An 18,523-nucleotide genomic window follows, 5' to 3' on the forward strand; every position below is an offset into this window, starting at 1 on the left:
AGGCCCACAAGTGTTCTCTATTTAATGGCTAAGATAAAAAGTGTCGGAGGGAGAAGAGTGGGGAAACTAAGCTGTTTTCAAATATCCCCATGATCTAGGTCCCAGTCACTATAGAAAAACATGAATTAAATATTCAGGAAGGGTTTTTTCCTCATACATTATCCATAATTTTTTTTTTTTAACTTAATGAAATTTCCGAGTCTGAGGAGGTCTAGAAAGGATTCAAAGCTTGTAGATTCCAAGCACTTGGATTAAAGTGACCTTTAGTTGTATTCATAGATGTGTAAGTATTGAAAAATTATTTCTGCTAGTCAGTTTGTTCTGTCAGAGGAGAGAATATCTCTTCAGTGAGAGATGAGAGATCCTGGCAGGTTTTTGGGACCATGAGATTTGTTAGATTATGGAAGGTGTAACTCATATCCATGTAAATAAAATGCGGGACATTTTAGTTGCCTCCAGTTGAAGAATAAAACAGAATTGTGGGGTGCCTGGGTTGCTGAGTCAGTTAAGTGTCTCAGGTCATAATCTCAGGGTCCTGGGATCAAGCCCTGCATGGTGCTCCCTGCTCAGTGGGGAGCCTGCTTCTCTGCACCCACCGCCTTCCCGCATGTTCTCACTCTTTCTCTCAAATAAATAAATAAAATCTTAAAAAAAAAAAAAAAAGTTGCTTTGAGCTTCTTGTCATCTGTGGGTGATTGGCAAACTTAGGGTTAATGGAAGTTCTGGGTTTTCTTTTTTCCATGTATAATAGTTTGAGATATTAAAGTAAGAATCACTTCTAATTCTGAAATATTTACATTAAAAGTTCCCTCCATAAACTTTGTTTTTATTTGTGTAAATATTGACATTGTTAATAGTTTCCTAAAGGAAACAATAAAAAATAGTTCTTAATCTAACAAAGTATCTAATATACATGTATTATAGAAAAAATACAAAGAAGCAAATAAACATTAGAATCAGTTTACCACTCTAGGTAAATTCTATAAATAAAACTATTTTGGTGTCTGTGCAAAGGCGTGTTTTCCCTATCTTAATACGTGTGTGTGTCAGTGTTTGTTTTACCGAATAAAATCAAACTTTTTCCTTGATTGTAATTTTTTTTCTTGAACATGATTTTTATTGGTTGCATAATACATTTTATTGATGTATATAAAGCTTAATTTATATCAAGTAATATTTTATTGATAACCCCCAGAGTTCTATTGTATTTTGTTGGTAAATTGTTTGACTTGCAAGTTTGTGGACCTTTTCTTTAGAACAATACTGTAAATGGTAGTTTGTTTTCTAAGCTAACTCCCTCAGTTTTAACTGATACCTGTTACATAGCTAAGCTTCTTCGATGGACAACGGGAACTCCAGGGCTTAAACCATAGGCTCTGCTTATTGCATTATTTCCTCAGAAAACTCTAATCCAGTCAACCCCTGGCACAGTGTCAGACGTTGGGTACTCAGCAAAATCTGAACGAATGCGAGCTGGGATTCCTTCTCTACTCAAGTTGTCCTGGCTAGAGTGGCCAAGGACAGATGGTGTTTACTTTTTTGGACTGTGGGAAGAGGGTTGTGGATGCAGGGAGGGCGCACCGAAGAGCAGGTTTCCCTCATCAGCTGTGTCTTTGGCATTTGTCCATAATTTGGCTTTAGGTTTGATAAAACAAGTTCCTGGAAAAAGAATCTTCATCACTGGCGAAGTTGAGGGATTTGGGAGAAGGCAAAAGATACACTGAATAACAAACTTGCCGTAATAGACATTTGTAAAACATACTGTCCAAGAGCAGCAGAATACACATTTGTTCTTAAGTACACAGCATTTATCATATTCTGGGCCCTAAAACAAGGAATTGAAGGGCCAGTTTTTTGTTTTCTTGGTTTCTTGAGTTAAGCATATACCTACCCTATCATTCAGCCCTTCCACTCCTAGGTATTGAATGAACCAGGAAGAAAGAAAACCTACATACATCCATACAAAGACTTGTACAAATTGATACATGAATGCCCCTAGCCATTGTATTTGTAAAAGCCAAAAACTAGAAGTAACCCAAATGTCCCATCAAAGTGAATGGATAAATGAACTGTGGTATATCCATACAACAGGATACTACTCCTCAGTGAAAAGGAGCAGACTATGAATACATACAATAGTGGGTGAATCTCAGAATAGTTACACAAAAGTCAAAAAGCCAGACAAAAAGGATACAATATGGTTCTGTTTGTATAAACCTTTAGAACATACATACCAATTAATCGTGGCAGAAGGCAGATCTATGATTGCCGGGGGGGTGGGGGGGGGGGTGGGTGGGGTGCGGATGGTAGAACCAGGGTGGCCGGAAACTTAGAGATGGTAGATCTGTTTACTATCTTGATCGTTGTGGTGGTTTCACAGATTATGCATAGGTCAAAACTTACCAAATTATAAACCAAGAGGACAGTTTATTACGCAGTTGGCCCGTTATCCATGTGGGGACTAGACGGCACTGATCTCCTGCGCGGTCAGAAATCCACATACGGCTCTTGACTCCCTTAATACTTAACTCCTCATAGCCTGCTGTGGACTGAAAGCCTTACTGGCAACACACACTTGATAGCACAGATTTTGTATATTGTATTTCATACAGTATTCTTACAGTAAAATAAGTTAGAGAAAAAGTTATTAAGAATATCACAAGGAAGAAGAAAATACACTTATGGTACTCTTATTTATTGGGGGAGGAGGGGAATCTGCTTGTAAACGGACCCACACAGTTCAAACCTGTGTTCAAGGGTCAGCTGCATATGAACAATTGCACAACAAATCTAAAATGTGAATGAATAACAAGAAAATAAGGCCTTCATGATTCTGAGGCTGTTTACATCATCATAGTGTTGCTTATACACCTGTACGCAGATGGCATGACCTTCTACTGTGTGCTGCCGTCAGTAAAAGGGCCTTCCTTGCTGATTTGTGCTTCACAGCCAGAATCAACGGAAAGCGGTAGGGTTCTAGAAGATCTCCCTTTCACACTGAGGGAGAAAATCTAGAGTTATAGACGGAATTTTTAAGTAGCAACATGATTTCTTTTTTTTTTTTTTTTTAAAGATTTTATTTATTTATTTGACAGAGAAAGATCACAAGTAGGCGGAGAGGCAGGCAGAGAGAGAGAAAGAGGGAGAAGCAGGCTCTCTGCTGAGCAGAGAGCTCGACACGGGGCTCGATCCCAGGATCCTGGGATCATGACCTGAGCCGAAAGCAGAGGCTTAACCCACTGAGCCACCCAGGCGCCCCAGCAACATGATTTCTAATGAGGACCTCAGTCATGTTGTATCAGCCGGAGTAGAGAAGAGGAATAGAAAATGTGGGGGTGAAGTCAGACTCTTAGAAACAGCAGAATGGTGGGTACCAGGGGATCAGGATGGAGGACATGAGAAGTTGGTCAAAGATTACAAATGTCCAGTTAGAAGTTGAGTACATTATGGGGATCTAATGCACAGCATTGTGGTTAGAAGTAACAATTCTGTATACTCAAAAGTCACTGAGAGTAGATGTTAAATGTTCTCACCCCAAAAAAGAAGTGATTAATTCTAGGACACAGTGGAGGCAGTAGCTAACACCAAAACCACAATCATTTTGTAATACATAAGCTTAGTGAACCACTACATTGTACATCTTAAACTCAGACATTGTTACATGTCCATTACATTTCAATGTTGGGGGGGTGGTTAGAAAACTTAAAGGCACACTAGCTAAAATAAGTAGAAAGAAAACATGGTGGTGACCATTCATTCAGTGATTTCTCTTTGCCTGTTGGATGAAGACCAGATTCCTGAGCCAGTGACTTGTGGTGTCCCCTGTAGTTTGACCCTCAGCTTTGGTTTGGTTTGGCTTCGCCTTCTTCCAGAATATTCTGAGGTATCTCCCCCTTCACCGGCTTGGTTAATGCTTTTCTTTGCTTCCGAGTCTTTTTTCCGTTGCCCCTCACCTTTTATATCCACGTGGTGAAATTTTACCTATCCTTTAAGTTCCCAGTCAAATGCTAACATGTTTTCTCTGATCTCCCAAATGGAAGTGTGTCATCTGTGTTCTCTATTTTAGTAGACTCTAATCACATAATTTGTATCTTTGGCCTGATGGGTTATAGGTCAGTGAGATCTTCCCTCCCTGCTGTTTTGGAACTGAACAGATGCAGAGTTCTACATTTTGGCTACTATTTAGATGTGTTTGGATTCTTTTTTACATGTGTTAAAATTATTGGGGTATCTGGCTGGCTCAATAGAACATGTGACTCTTGATCTTAGGGTTGTAAGTCTAAGCCCCATGTTGGGTGTAGAGATTACTTAAAAATAAGATACTTCTGAAAATGACTGTAATTATTAATTCCAATGACGGAGGCAAGGACAAAACAAGCAGGAAAAAAACGAAAATCGTTCTGATTTTATTTTTGAACCGTGTTCTGTGTTCGTTTGATTTAGAGCAAAGAAGTGGTAGGTTTACTGTTCTTGTGACTTTTATTTTTCTTCCTTAAACTGATATTTTAATTATGTAGGCCTCCTTCTCTTTAATTCATAATGTCAGAATGGGGTAATGGCTAATTGGGAAAGGAGAAATCAGTTTGTAAATTTAAATCAGCTAGAGGTAATTCACTCTGAGTCATCCCATAGAAATACCCAAGAGTTGGTCTAATGGTGTCTTAAGATGAGAGTGTTTATTGGGCCACGGAAAGAACATGAATTACGTAGGGTTTGTGAAATATATGAAGACGTGTGTTTTTGAGATGCCAAGTGAGAGCTGTTCCTCAGGTTGCACAGTCTTGTGATCCCGTCTCTTATTTATTTTCTAGGTCCGGACCCTATTTGTCAGCGGTCTCCCTCTGGATATCAAACCTCGGGAGCTGTATCTGCTTTTCAGACCATTTAAGGTAACCTTTTCTCTTTCAGAAATTAATAAAAGACAAAAACTGTGTGTATAAATAAGCTATAAAAGGCTTATTTATAAATAAGCAAAAGGGGGGCTTTTTGCAGGAAGAAATATGTTTGAGAAAGCATCTTATAAAGTGACCCCCCCCCTTTTTTTTAAGTTTAGTTAGTAAAAGAGATTTAACAACTCAGTTCAGGTGTGCAGTCTCAGGAAAGACTGAAAATACCTTTTGTCCTTCCCAATAGCTGATCTAGAAAAGTCTTTTTGCTTCCCAGTAATGGGAACATGTGTCTGGCTCTGTTTTGAACAGTTCTGGTGTCCTCCCTGTTTATCATTTGCCAATGGGAGTGTTCTTCTGAGTACAGCTCACCAAAAATACTATCAATTCCTGTTATTTATAATATTCCCAGTAAAATAACGTAAGTCAAGGCCTGTTGTGCAAGGTTTCTTATTAGTTGAAATAGTGCTAATATTATTCTTTGGAGACTAGGAAGTTGATTACACTTTCATAAACCAGATTGAGAACTTGACCACCATTATTTTTTCTGTAGGAAGAATGTCCTAAATTTCAAACAAAATAAAATGAACTTTTAAGGAATTATTGTTATGCTGGTACATAGTGTAGTATTTTAATTCAGTTGCCTGTCCATGGGGACTACTGAGATACGATCACTTGAGAGATAGTTAATGTTGCTAGAATTGAAAACTTCATGGGAAATTGGACAAAAGCTGAAATAACCATGCTGCCAAGGAGAAACCTTGAAGGCTAACCTATAGAGAAAACTGGGACTGGGAGGATTGTGGGCCGGAGGCCTCGGCCCTCAAGCGGAACACCCGGAAGTCATGATAAATTGAGGGCTTGTGTCTGCTCCCTGAGAACATGGTAGCAGCAGTGCCTGGCCAGGGGCACCCTTAGGATGAGGTGGCAGACCATCCTGATTAATGATTAAAGCTCCATCCTGTTGAAGCAGGACCCTAGCCACAGAGGCAAGGCAGGTTGAGGGACAGGATCCAGCCTTTAAGGGGAGAGCGAGGGTAAGATGGGACCACTGGAAACCGCTGGGTAAGGCAGGAAGGTGGGAGGGCAGCCAGTTTAAAGCCAGCAAAGCTAAGAGTCTAACTTCTGTGCCGGGAAGGTAATAATGTAATAATAGGCCAACCTCTGTTCCAGCATCCATCCTCTTCCTGTAACAGTGATGACGGTACAGGGGGAAACAGAAGGGTTAGACGGGAGGTCAGCCGCAAGGAAGTGGGAAAGAAAGAAACGCTGGGGATGGGGTTTGGCTTCGTAGAATTTCCTGAGTATCTTGTGCAGGCTTCCCATTTTTACTACTTGTCCCTTTCGTAGGATGAGGACTTTTCTAAGATTTTATTTATTTGACAGAGAGAATACAACCGGGTGGTGGCAGCGGGTGGGGGATGGGAGAGAGAGAAGCAGGCTTCCCACTGAGACGGGAGCCGGATGCGGGGCTGGATCCCAGGACCTGAGCTGAAGGCAGATGCTTAGGATTGAGCCACCTAGGCAGATGGGGACTTCTGAAACGAGTTGATCTTATTAATGGACAAAATACTGGAGATTTAGCCAGCAAGCCCCTCGTATGAATTATTCCATTTAATTTTTATTATAACCCTTTAAAGGGGGTTGGCCTCCGTCCTTCCAATGAGGAAAATGAAACTTAGAGCAACTGAATAAATTTTGCTCAAGGTCACACGTCGTAAATGGCAGGGCTAGGATTCAGACCCAAGCAGGCTGACTGCTGTCCGTGCTAAAGTCGTCTGTGAGAGAGCACAGTGTATTGCCACCAGTGGTGGTGTGCTTGAGTGAAATATCCATCTGTCCTTTGCCTCTGAGGCCTTCAGGGTGTTTAAACCTCCAGGTTTTTCGGACAGAAAGCACCTTGAGAAAGGAAGAGACAGGGCTGTGAATCATGACCTCTCTGGCCAGAAGAGCTCAAGGTCTTTGAGGTAAAATGTTTACAGTAGCTAATTGGTAACATAGTTCTCTGCTGGGAAGATAGGAGGATGAATCAATCCCAACATCCTGCCCAGAAACCCCAACGCAAGAGTCAGGACCCTGGTACATTCCTAACAACCCTCTTTTAATTAAAGTCCCCGGAGGGTGACCCCAGCCTGCAGATCTGTCTTGGCACTGATCTGTGCAGTGGTCAGTCATGTCAGGTGGTGGTTTTCCCCTTGTGCCGTCCATCAGTGCAAGCCACCAGCCATTGATTATTTTCAGAAATAAACACACTTTCTTATCCTTCTCCTGAGGAGCCAGGAGGGGTGAAGCGAGGGAGTGCAAAGGGAGGGTTTCTATCCTCCTTGAGTGTGGGCTGGAGTAAGAACAGGGGATTTTTGTAATGCCCCAGTCAGAATACCAGCATGAAAACCAGCTGCTTCAGGAAGTAAGCAAAACAACGCAGCAGAATTTAGAATCGCTACCTGTGTAACTTTCCCCGGCAGTTTTGAAATTCCGAGTAATAAGTTCTACGTAGGACATTCTTAATGTTTTAATGTTATTTTCTGTCAAACACATGACCAAGTCCTCACATACTTACCTTCCTGTCTTATTAAATTTACTCCCTTCACTATTCTCATTCTGTAAAATGAGAAAGATCTGTTGACAGAAGAAACTGTTTTCCTACCATTGTACGATTTCCTGGAGGAAAAAAGGGGAAGCAAACCTAGATACATGTGCATAAATTTCAAGGTATGATTTGTTTTAGGCCTTAAGGATGGAAGGATCGGCACACAGGTGCTTATGTTTGTAAAAATCTGCCTTCTCAGTTACTTTGAGGCATTTGTAAGAAGAGTTCGTCAGTAGTCATAATGGACTCATTTTTACTTGAGCAAGATGCTATTATAGTTTTTTTTTTCCTAGTAATTTTGCAAGATGCTATTACAGTTGTTTTTTTTTTTCCCTAGTAATTTTTTTTCATCTAAATTTGGTTCTTAATTTTCAGGGCTACGAGGGTTCTCTTATAAAGCTCACATCTAAACAGGTAAGAATTTCAAACTTGCATATAAATGATCACTTCCACAGTAAATTTGAATTGATTTTCTTCTAGGAAGTTACTGGGTCTCAGCATTCTCCTTTATAATTCTCATTAGGATTTAATTTTTGTTGTTGATTTAAAATTCAGTGTGAGATTAGTTAGGAATTAGGACAGGAAAATGATTTACAATTCTGTTGTCTCCAGCTGGGATGTCTGGGATCATCCCTGAGGAAGGCAGACAGCATGATTATATTGGGATTGGTCCGCATATCCAAAAGAAATCATCCAAACCCGCTTTTATTCCCCATCCTTCCTTTTTTAAAAAATAAGGTTAAACAGGCAAACGTTCACAGTGCGTGTAAGTATCTGTTGGTGGAGAGTCATGCTGTGTTTCAAACTTGTAATAACCACAGGCAGAGTCCCAAGTCTCGGGTAGAGCACAGAAGGGGCAGGATGGAGAGTGGTAGTCAGTGACCCTGATAGTTTCTACAGACTGCTTGAAATATTTGGCTTTAGGCTCCCCCACCCCCAAATGCTGAATACCCAGCATGCTCACCTCTCAGTTGCTTTTCGTCTCTCGGTAAGGTATTCTCTGATTCGTTAGGAATAAGCTATGTTCCGAGCATCTTTCTGGACTGAAAGATTGAGTCCAAAGGGATTATCACCCCTCTCTGTTGCGTTGGAACAATTTGGTTTACACACCTAGTTAAACACAAGACGTTTTAAAAGTATCCCTTGGGATTTGAGCTGGAAATGTGCATTTTATAGTTCTGATCATGCAGTGAGCGTGTATAGGGCTTGTGTCATTGTGTCATCATATTCCTTGCACTTACAGTGTACCGAAAGGTGATTCGGTTCTCTTTCCATTTTAAAAGACGAAGAAACTGAGGTACAGTGAATTTGATTTAGGAAAGTAGAGCCTCTCGACCCAAGTTTTCCTCTATTCTCTTGTCCACTGCTGCTCACCTTCCAATCCCTTCTAGATTTTTTTTTTTTTTATGATTCTCTAAATCCCCAGCTGTGCCCTTGAAGAACCACCCTCACAATCCCTTTTGATTCATGTTAGAAATTTGGCTAAGCCACTGCGTCATGATTCTTTTGAACTGGCTTTTTATTTCTACCCATTGCCTGTGGTCATTTCTTTATCTTAGCCCTTTGGTTTGACATCACCTTCGACCCAGAAAAATAGATATCTCCTGATTTGTTTTTTGTTCATTTTTTTTTTTCTTTCCTCAGCCCGTAGGTTTTGTCAGTTTTGACAGTCGCTCAGAAGCAGAAGCTGCAAAGAATGCTTTGAATGTAAGTAGTAATGATGTCATCATTGGTGTTTCCTTGTGAGGTGGTGGTGGGAGGCAGTAGAAGCTCTTTGGACCGGAAATCACGTGGAGGGAATATGACTGCTCATTCTGATAGGAGGGATTCATCCGTGTAACTAGCCATCTGAAGAGATTTTTCGTTGACTCGTGGTCCGATGTGCAAACTACTGAGTAATGCTTTTGCACTTCTCCAGCTTTTACTGTAATGCTCAAAATACCTGCCAATGTCTTATTCTAATTGAGCTTGGTCACCGCCCATGGCAATGCTCAGCTTGGTTCAGCCTTTGTCATACTCTCAGAGATTAAACTAACCCAAGAGTAGATGAAAACTTGGCTTTCCTCCTCATATGAGGCTTCCATTTTAGCTGTGTGTGTGTGTGATGATGATGATGGTGTTTGGTAGATTTTTTTGTCTTGATTTTTTTACGTTCATAGTCTTCACTCTCACTGTTTTCCCCAAAGACATCCTGCTTGAGCTGTAGCAAACGGTTGTCAGTTGAACTGAGTGGAGGTACTTGTTTTGGTTTGTAGTCATCTTGTCTGCCATATGTTTTGAAGCTTTTGCCAGCTTCATTTTAGAAAACATTTTTCCACTTTAGTGTGCTGAAAACCAAAACAATTTAAGGGGAACCCAGCTGAGAGAAGGTGAAAGGAAGCAGAATCCGAGTTCCAGATGCTGAGGGCTGATCTGGAGGTGAAGAGTTGGAGGGAAGAAGTCTGGCTCCCTCCTGCTCCAGGCCGTCAGCCTAAGTGGCCATGAAATAAGGGTCAATGAAGGCGGCCAAAAGGGTTTAGGGTGCTTCTTAAAAGGCAAGTGGCTACTTGACTGGTTGCCATCTGAGGGTCATAATGTAGGCCCTTGTGTCGCTATGGAATCTGCAGGTGCCCCTCCTAGCTGCTGCTTTGAGCCCCTGGATGCTAAGGCCGACGGTCCTGAGGGAGGGCTGTGGGAGACACCTGGTATCCTGGAGACTTGGAGGCCGCAGGGAGAGACCTCTAGAGGGGTCTGTTTCCTCAGCATAATGGTGTCATTGTGACACAATCTTGAAAGGTTTTCAGGCTTTGAAAAAAAATGCACACACTCTCAGAAGACATGATTTGCTTCTTACTGTTGGTTTTTCATGAACTTCTTTGGAATCCAGGAACTCAGAAGAGCTGAGGATTTTCCTGGATTTGGGCTAATAACCTTCTGGTCAGAGAAACTGCTGCCTTAACCTGTTTGTCTCCCACAGAACAAAATACAAACCAGTTGTTTATTGCGTACCAGTGGTACACAGTGAAACACGGTGTATGATTGAATATTTTGATATAAAAATTGTTTTCATTTTTATCATTACATAGATGGAGCCAGAATTTTCCTCAGTATAGCCAAATTTTAAGCTTCTCAATAAAACTAGGCTTTTACTTAGATACTGGTATTCTTTCATTCTCACCAGGTAGCACGTTTCTTTTCTTTTTTTTTTTTTTTTTTTAAGATTTTTTATTTTTTTATTTATTTATTTGACAGAGAGAGAGAGATCACAAATAGGCAGAGAGGCAGGCAGAGAGAGAGGAGGAAGCAGGCTCCCTTCTGAGCAGAGAGCCCGATGCGGGGCTCGATCCCAGGACCCTGAGATCACGACCTGAGCCGAAGGCAGAGGCTTTAACCCACTGAGCCACCCAGGCAGCCCAGGTAGCACGTTTCTAACTGCAGAACTATTCTGGGTCCTTCAAAGTTATGGGAGGTGAAGTTTTCACCATGTTGTTTTCATTGTTCTTCTAAAGGAAGTAGCAGCAGCCGAAGGTTGTTTACAGAATTGGCTCTCTGCGGCCTGCCTTGACTGAGGAGCAATAGGCTCTTATAGTGACTTCTGTCATCTGACGAAGGCAACTTTCCCTTACGGGCTAGGGTTTGTGTTTTTGTTTTATGGAAGCTTGTTTTCAAACTGCCTAAATGGTCATAAACTGTGTTTCCTTGTCTCAGTAAGCAGGAGTATAGCACACAGTTTCAATTTTTCTTGGTGCACATGGGTTATATCCATTCCAAGAATCAGGTTTGGAGCCCTCCTGTACCATAGCAGTGGAGGTGAGGTGTTCAAGTCCATCCCTAGGCCAGCTGGCCCCAGGTCATTGTGCTTGCGTGTCCTGACATCTGGTTTTAGGTTGGCTCTTCCTCCTTTTTCGTTGGCATTGAGCTTTCCTTTAGCAGCTTCTTTTCCCTTAGTCATTAATGTTCTTTTGTTGCTCGTGTATTAATAACTTGGGAAGAACACCAAGTGAATCTGTTCAGATTCTGTGGATCTAAGGGCGACTTACTATTTGTGAATTATTGAACCTGAGCGCTCTTCTCAGAGGCTGACTCGTGAGTGTAGGCATTTACTGAGCTCATGCTTGATTTCTTGACATGTTTAACTTTTATTATATATAAGGTATTAGAGGCCTTTGTACCTCAGAAACCACCCTCTTGTTCTGGGAACGGAGACCTCGAAAGGATGGATGGCTCGGTCAGGAAGCTTAGGTTTAAAGCTACAACTAGAAGGAAGCCTTCTGCATCTTTGTCCTGTCTGCTTTGTTCAACATCTTGCTGCTCACTTGGTCCATGGAATGCTGCTGCATTTTCCCTGATGGCAGTGACAGACTATTTAACCTACATCGTCCAGGACAAACGGCCATGATCAAGTTTGTCCTGTGTGACAGTGCGGCAGGGTTTCTTTTCTCTACCGAGAAAATGGGCCCGTTCGGGGTAATTTACTTAATCACGAAGCTGACAGCTTTTCTCTATGGCCCAACATATTATGTTCTTTTCAGGTCATCTTTCTAATTGGTGAATTAAAAACATACGAGGCTCATAGCCATTACAAAATTTATTCCCCTCATGTCATTTGTTCAGCCTTCTCTTAAAAGCGTTTCCTCACACTCCTTTGGGGGAAAGTTCCATGTTGTAATGTTTTGTTTCATTCCACTATTGAGAAACTAAAGCCTCAGTCCAGGAAGGACCTCTATCTAGAACAGTTCATGGTGTCACGAACCACTTCTCCACGCCCCTTGTTGTCATTTCTCTCTCTTATTTACTGTTTGGTTCAGTTATTAGTATTAATAATTAGTCTTCTCCCAAATGCCTGATTTAAAAAAAATATATATTTTCTTCCATCTTTGGATTATGTGTCAATTTGATAATTTTATGGAAAAACATGTTCAGATTGAATTAAGTGGTAACACTGAACTTTTATCAGGAGGTTACTCAAATCTTCTAAAATAAATATAGTGTATTTTGTTTTTACAGCAAAAACTCCCAAATTAAGCTAAAAATAACCCAAACCCTGACTTCCCTTCAGGTTATCTGTGGTCCCATTAATCCACATGATTAGAAACCCCATTCATTCTTGAACCTGACAACAAAGTATCTGACCTACCCTTCACCCTTCTACACGTTTGTAATTTCCTTACGGGCGGTTTTCTGTTTCCCATGAAGGTGGCGTTAATATTCCAAAGTATCCACTTATTTTTAGGATTTGTTTGTCATTTTGGAGTGTAAATCACATATGATGAGTGAGATTGAGAGTTAGCTTGCTTTAGTAAAATTTGTGGAAATTTTAAAAAAATAGAGTAGGCATACAAGTGAAAACCCTGAGCAGAAGTGAAACTAAGCCATCCCTGGCTTCCAGCCAACTGCCAAGACCCCCAGTATTGCCACTGTTGCCTAGTTAAAATCTTGTTTTAAGAAATAAGGGTGATTTGTAGTTAATACTTCAGATCAACAGGCTTGGTGTGTTCCTTGCTTGTGTAAGTTTCCGTCACAGGCGTTGTCTTAAACTGGTGTTTGGGAATCGTTCATCTAAAGTACAGTTGACCCTTTAACGTCACAGGGATCAAGGGTGCAAACCACTTCCTGAGTAAAAACAAAACACACATAGACACACACCTTTTGATTCTCCCAAAACTTAATAGCTTACTGTTGACCAGAAGCTTTATTGATTACATAGTCAACTAACACATATTTTGTGATGTATATATTGTATTTTGTATTTAAATAGTTGTTATTGAGCTAGGTTTTATCATAGACTTGTGAATTACTGTATCAGAATTAGAGAAGTCTAATATCATCAAACAATGGACATCACTGCAAGTTGCCTTCACAACTAAACATTGCTTGGATGAGCACAGTAATTTGCTTTACTCTCAGATTTTAGACTATTTGATGTAAATGATCCCAATTATCATTGCAACCCCTAGTCTGTTGGATTCTTTTCTAAAAGCTTGAGTTACAACTCCTATAACATATAACCCATTTGAAGTGTGCAATTCAGTGGTTTGGGTATGTTATGTATTATAAAAATTTGCCATTTTAATGATTTTTTAAGTGCACAATTCATTGGCATCAATTATGTTCACTGTGTTGTGCAACCATCACTGCTCCATATTTCCAAAAAAATTTTCATCATCCCAAACAAACTCTGTAACCGTTAATCAGTACTTCCCAATTTCTCCCTTTATTTTAACCCCTGGTAACCTCTGAACTGTTTTCAGTCTATTAATTCACCTATTCTGGATATTGAAATATTTGTTCTTTTGTGTCTGACTTTTCTTCAGTGTAGTGTTTTCACGATTCATCTATGTTTGTAGCACGTATCAGAACATCATTCCTTTTTTTGACTGATATTCCATTATATGGATCTCCCACCTTTTATTTATCCGTTCATCTGTTGATGGACTCTTGGGTTATTTCCACCTTTTGCTCTTGTGTATAAAGCTCCAGTGAGCATTGGTGTACAAGTTTCTATTTGACTCCCTGTTTTCAGTTACTTTAGGTATATACCTAGGAGCGGAATTGCTGAGTCATATGGTAATTTTAGCTTTAGCTTTTTGAGGAACTTCCAGACCTTTCCATAGTAGCTGCACCATTTTACATTCCCAGCAATAACATATATAGGGTTCCAGTTTCTCCATATCCTCACCAGTACTTGTTGTTGTGTTTTTTAAATTGTGATCATCCTAATAGGTATGAAGGGATCATTGGGTTCTTAATAAATACTTTTTGACTGATTGCAATGGTAGATTTGGGTTCTTTTCGAATCTCACATGACTTAAAATGTTTCTTTTAACAGGGATTAATAACATTTCTGTGATGGCAGTTCTAATAAATAGAACTGTAACTGGTTTTTTTTTTGTTTTTTTTTTTTAAAGATTTTATTTATTTATTTGGCAGAGAGAGATCACAAGTAGGCAGAGAGGCAGGCAGAGATAAAGAGAGAGGAGGAAGCAGGCTCTCCGCTGAGCAAAGAGCCCGATGCGGGGCTCGATCCCAGGATCCTGAGATCATGACCTGAGCCGAAGGCAGAGGCTTAACCCACTGAGCCACCCAGACGCCCCTAGAACTGTAACTGTTAAATGGTTTAGTTTACCTGTTAATAAAATAAAGGTTGGGGAAAAAGCCAGCCATTGGGTAAATAAGACTTAGGCTTTATATTCTTTTCTGTACAAGATGCAAGACATGAAGGAAAGGTAGTTTCTCAAGGTCTAAAAAGACATTGGAATAGAGATTGAAGGGCAGTTGGTTTCAAAGTGGAAAAAGTGGCAGTCACACAGACTTTGAATGCAAAGAAGCCTTAATAAGTGGAAAATGAAGAGAATTTGAGCATATGTAGTATTAAATTCTTCATGATTGGGGAAATGTTATCAATTCAGTAGCACGTATGATAAAGAATTTTTAGAGAAATTCTTAATTTGTAAGAAAGCATGTTGGAAATGCACTTGATAGTGTCACGTGTTAAAGATAGCCCATCTAATCAGGGAAACTGTCTTTTCCATCTCCATAAATTCCTGGTATTAAAGTAAACACTGTGGTTATTTATATTACAATTATTTTAGCCTTGTGCATAATTTCAATTTTGTTGAATAGCTTGAACTCTTCCAGCTATCCAGTTACTAAACAGTGGTATAATTAATCCGTTTGTTCTAGACCAGGCTCCTCATCACAGGTGGGGGTTTTATTCACTTCCAAAGGTGTTAAAAGGAAATCATCAAGCAAAAGCACTTGCAAATGTTCTAAATGTGAACCTCTACCACGAGTATACTTGCATGGTCAAAAGATGTGGCCACAAAGTGCTGGTATAAACTCTTTGAGTGCAGAGGGACTCCAGGGCAGTCAAGATCGGCCGTGATCACACAAAGACATTCTGGCTTTGGTTTAGCAGAAGTCTGGACAACAGTCCCTGTTTCCTGTATCACAGGTTTTCCTGACAGGTTGTGCAAGTTAGGACTTTTGATCTTAATATTTGTACAGCTTGTGAGTTAGGTGAATTATTTCCACTAAACAAAAGGTTTCACAGACACAAGCATCCAGATGGCCTGTGTCAGCTCCCCCTCACCAGGCACTCTGTCAATATGTTTCTTATCAGTTTAAAAATTTTCTCCTTCAATTTCTCTTCGCCTGTTGCTCAATGTGGTTGAAGAGGCCCAATTAGTGTGATCCCAGCTGGGACTTTTGGATGGGAAATATGCAAGGCTGCCAGATGAGATCATGAGTCCGATCTAATGTTTATCTGTTAAATCTGTTTATAACTGCTGACTCTTGACTTGCAAAGTTCTAAAACAGCCATTTGACGTCACTGGGCTGGGGGCTGGGCCTGTGCCAGTCAGTATAGAGCTGCTGTGATGCGGGGCTCTTGGTCTCTTCTCTTTCTCCCTATGACTGCATGCTTGGGGCTTGACGAACAGCTCAGTCCGGCTAGCCCCCTCAACAAAGCTTGAGATAGGCTTCCACAATGGTTGACACCACCAGAAGTGACTCATAACCCAAATACGATGTAAAAAAATAAAAATAGTAAAGGCTCCATGGTGTGATTGTTGAAAGTTCTAGAGTCTGTCAGATCATTTTTCTCTGCTTTTCTTTATGATGGTCCTGCATTTTTGGATGGTTCTACAACCTCCCTGGGATAATGCAGCAACATGATTTACAAGTTGTTCTGAAAAACGACTAATGAAGATGAATGCGAGGAATTTGTTAAATTTCTGATTAGAGTCTTCACTTGAAGAAAACTAGGTTATTTTTAAAGATCTTGTTTATTTGAGAGACAGCGAGCACGAGCAGGGAGGTGAGGGAGATCGTGACCTGAGGCGAAGGCAGAGGCTTAACCGACTGAGCCACCCAGGCACCCTGAAAAATGAGTTATTTAAATCTACTAAGCATTCATGTAAGAAACTGGAAACCACAATGCTACTAAAAGAAATTCTGAAGAAGTTTAAAGAACAAAAAGTAGCCAGAAAATGTTAACATCATCCTTTCCTCAAGGAAACAAGCAGGAAGAGCCACAGATTCTCCCAAATAAACTGGTTTACTCCAGTGATAAGTATATGTGGAAATCTCGAGTTCATCAGATGTTACATGACTGTGTGAAACAGCTCTCAGCCTTTGCATCGTGGCCTTTTTTGAGCATCTAACTTACTTAAACGGAGAACTCCCTTTTAAAAATACTGTCTTCTATTGATCTTGACCTTTCCCGCATGGTTCTTCGGGTGTTTCAGAAATGCTGAGAATCCATTTGCCTCTATCATAAATGTAAGTAGGAAATATAGTTAGTGTTTGTGGAACACGAAGGACAAAGAATGAGTTATTTGCTAGGATCTTTTTGCTAAGAAGCCAGGCCAGTCTTAGAATGAAAGCTGTTCACATTGCTGATTGTCCTGCAGTACCGCACATTTTGGCCCCGTAAATCACTCTTTATTATAAAATCACTTTTATTTATTTATTTTTAGTGAATGATCATACCATCCTTAGGACTAGGGGTTCCAGCACTCCCTTCCACACTGGCTTTGTGTTTCTGATGATAATCTACACAGATTTTAACTTTTGGTACACAAAGCTTCTGTCTTATTCTGTAACCGGAATGCTTTAGAACATTTTATAGACTTGGGGCATAGGAATGGGACTTGACCCTATTAAAATGGACTAAGGTGTTTTGCCAAGACCTTTGTCAATGATTATGTTTTTATCTCCTCAAAGATACATAGAGTATGAGGTGTTTTCTTTCTTTATAATTAGTATAAAATTTTCATGCCATTTTTAATGGTTATTTAATAATTGTTACATTTAGAAACATTAAAAACTTACAGAGCCACAATAGTCAGGGATTTTTATGTACATAAAAATAAGGGGGGAAGAAATAGAAATAAATAGAATCTATTTTATAATAGAAATAAAATAGAGAAAGTAAATCCTTCTGAAATTGGGAGATATATTTTAGATATATATTTTTATATATATTTTAGATATATATACAGTACATATTTACAATACATACCGTATATATATGTGTGTGTGTATACATATACACACATACACATATGTGTGTATATGTATACACACACACAGTACATATCATGTATACATATGGTATGTATTGTAAATATGTATTGTAAAATACAATATGTATTATAACTATGGGATTAGGAATAAGAAAACAGTTTTTGGTGGTTTTTTTCTTGGGGGCAGGGGCGGGGAGAGAGCACACGTTTCCGCATAAACAACAGGGTCAGAGGGAGAGAGTCTCAAGGAGGCTCCAGGCCCAGCCCAGGGCCCAGTGGCAGCAGGGGAAGGGTGGCTCAGTCTCAAAACTCTGAGATCATGACCTGAAACCAAGAATCAGATGCTTAACCCACTGAACCAGCCAGGTGCCCCAGAAATAAAACAGTTCTAAGAAACACGATTATACTGACTAATCTAAAATCTTAAAAATAATATTCTAAAAAGGCTAATATTTATAGGGGAAAAAAGGTATATTTTTAGGACTAAAATTTCTAAAAATGTAAGTTTCAGTAGTGAATTATTGAAAAATTAAGTGGTACCTTGAGTAACCTGGACATTGGAAAAAAAGGTTTCTAAGTGTTTTTTTTTTCTAGCCATTGTGGGGCAAGTTAATTTTAAAGATTAATATTTTAAAATTAAAAGAGCTGAATAATTCCCCTAGACAATGAAGTTGGGTAGAAAATTCTTAGTATAAACTAGTAACCAGTGGTTCTCTTGTGTTTTGAATCGCTTTAATCCGTTTTGTCCTTTGTTTGCCTTACGTAAGACAGCCCTCAAAAAGTATAAATGGATGAATAAATATACAGAACTTAAAAAGTAAATTTGGAAACATGGGACATGAAAATAAATTTAAATGGAACGGACTTCACCATGTTCTCAAGCAGAAGGTTAGTTTATAATAAAGGAGCAAAAACAGGCAAAGTATAAAAGTGTTTCTATACTTTGAAAAATAGGAATAAAAACTAGAGTTCACACAACATTGCAGTTTAGCAGGTCATCTTCGTTTATCTATAGGCATGTTCACCAAATTCTAAAAACA

General features: G+C 39.8%; 1 protein-coding gene across 10 annotated transcripts in view; it reads left to right on the forward strand.

Annotated features, from left to right (window-relative positions):
- The window catches only part of RBPMS (RNA binding protein, mRNA processing factor), a 171,530-nt gene that overhangs the window by 70,013 nt on the left and 82,994 nt on the right, over positions 1-18,523 (forward strand). For all 10 annotated transcript variants that reach the window (XM_045997727.1, XM_045997726.1, XM_045997718.1 and 7 more), the window contains 3 exons: positions 4,812-4,889; positions 7,852-7,890; positions 9,121-9,183. In XM_045997727.1, the coding sequence (XP_045853683.1) occupies positions 4,812-4,889; positions 7,852-7,890; positions 9,121-9,183 (180 nt within the window). The remainder of the gene's footprint in view (positions 1-4,811; positions 4,890-7,851; positions 7,891-9,120; positions 9,184-18,523) is intronic.

Source organism: Meles meles, chromosome 2 (assembly GCF_922984935.1).
Source record: "Meles meles chromosome 2, mMelMel3.1 paternal haplotype, whole genome shotgun sequence".
NCBI classification, from domain to species: domain Eukaryota; kingdom Metazoa; phylum Chordata; class Mammalia; order Carnivora; family Mustelidae; genus Meles; species Meles meles.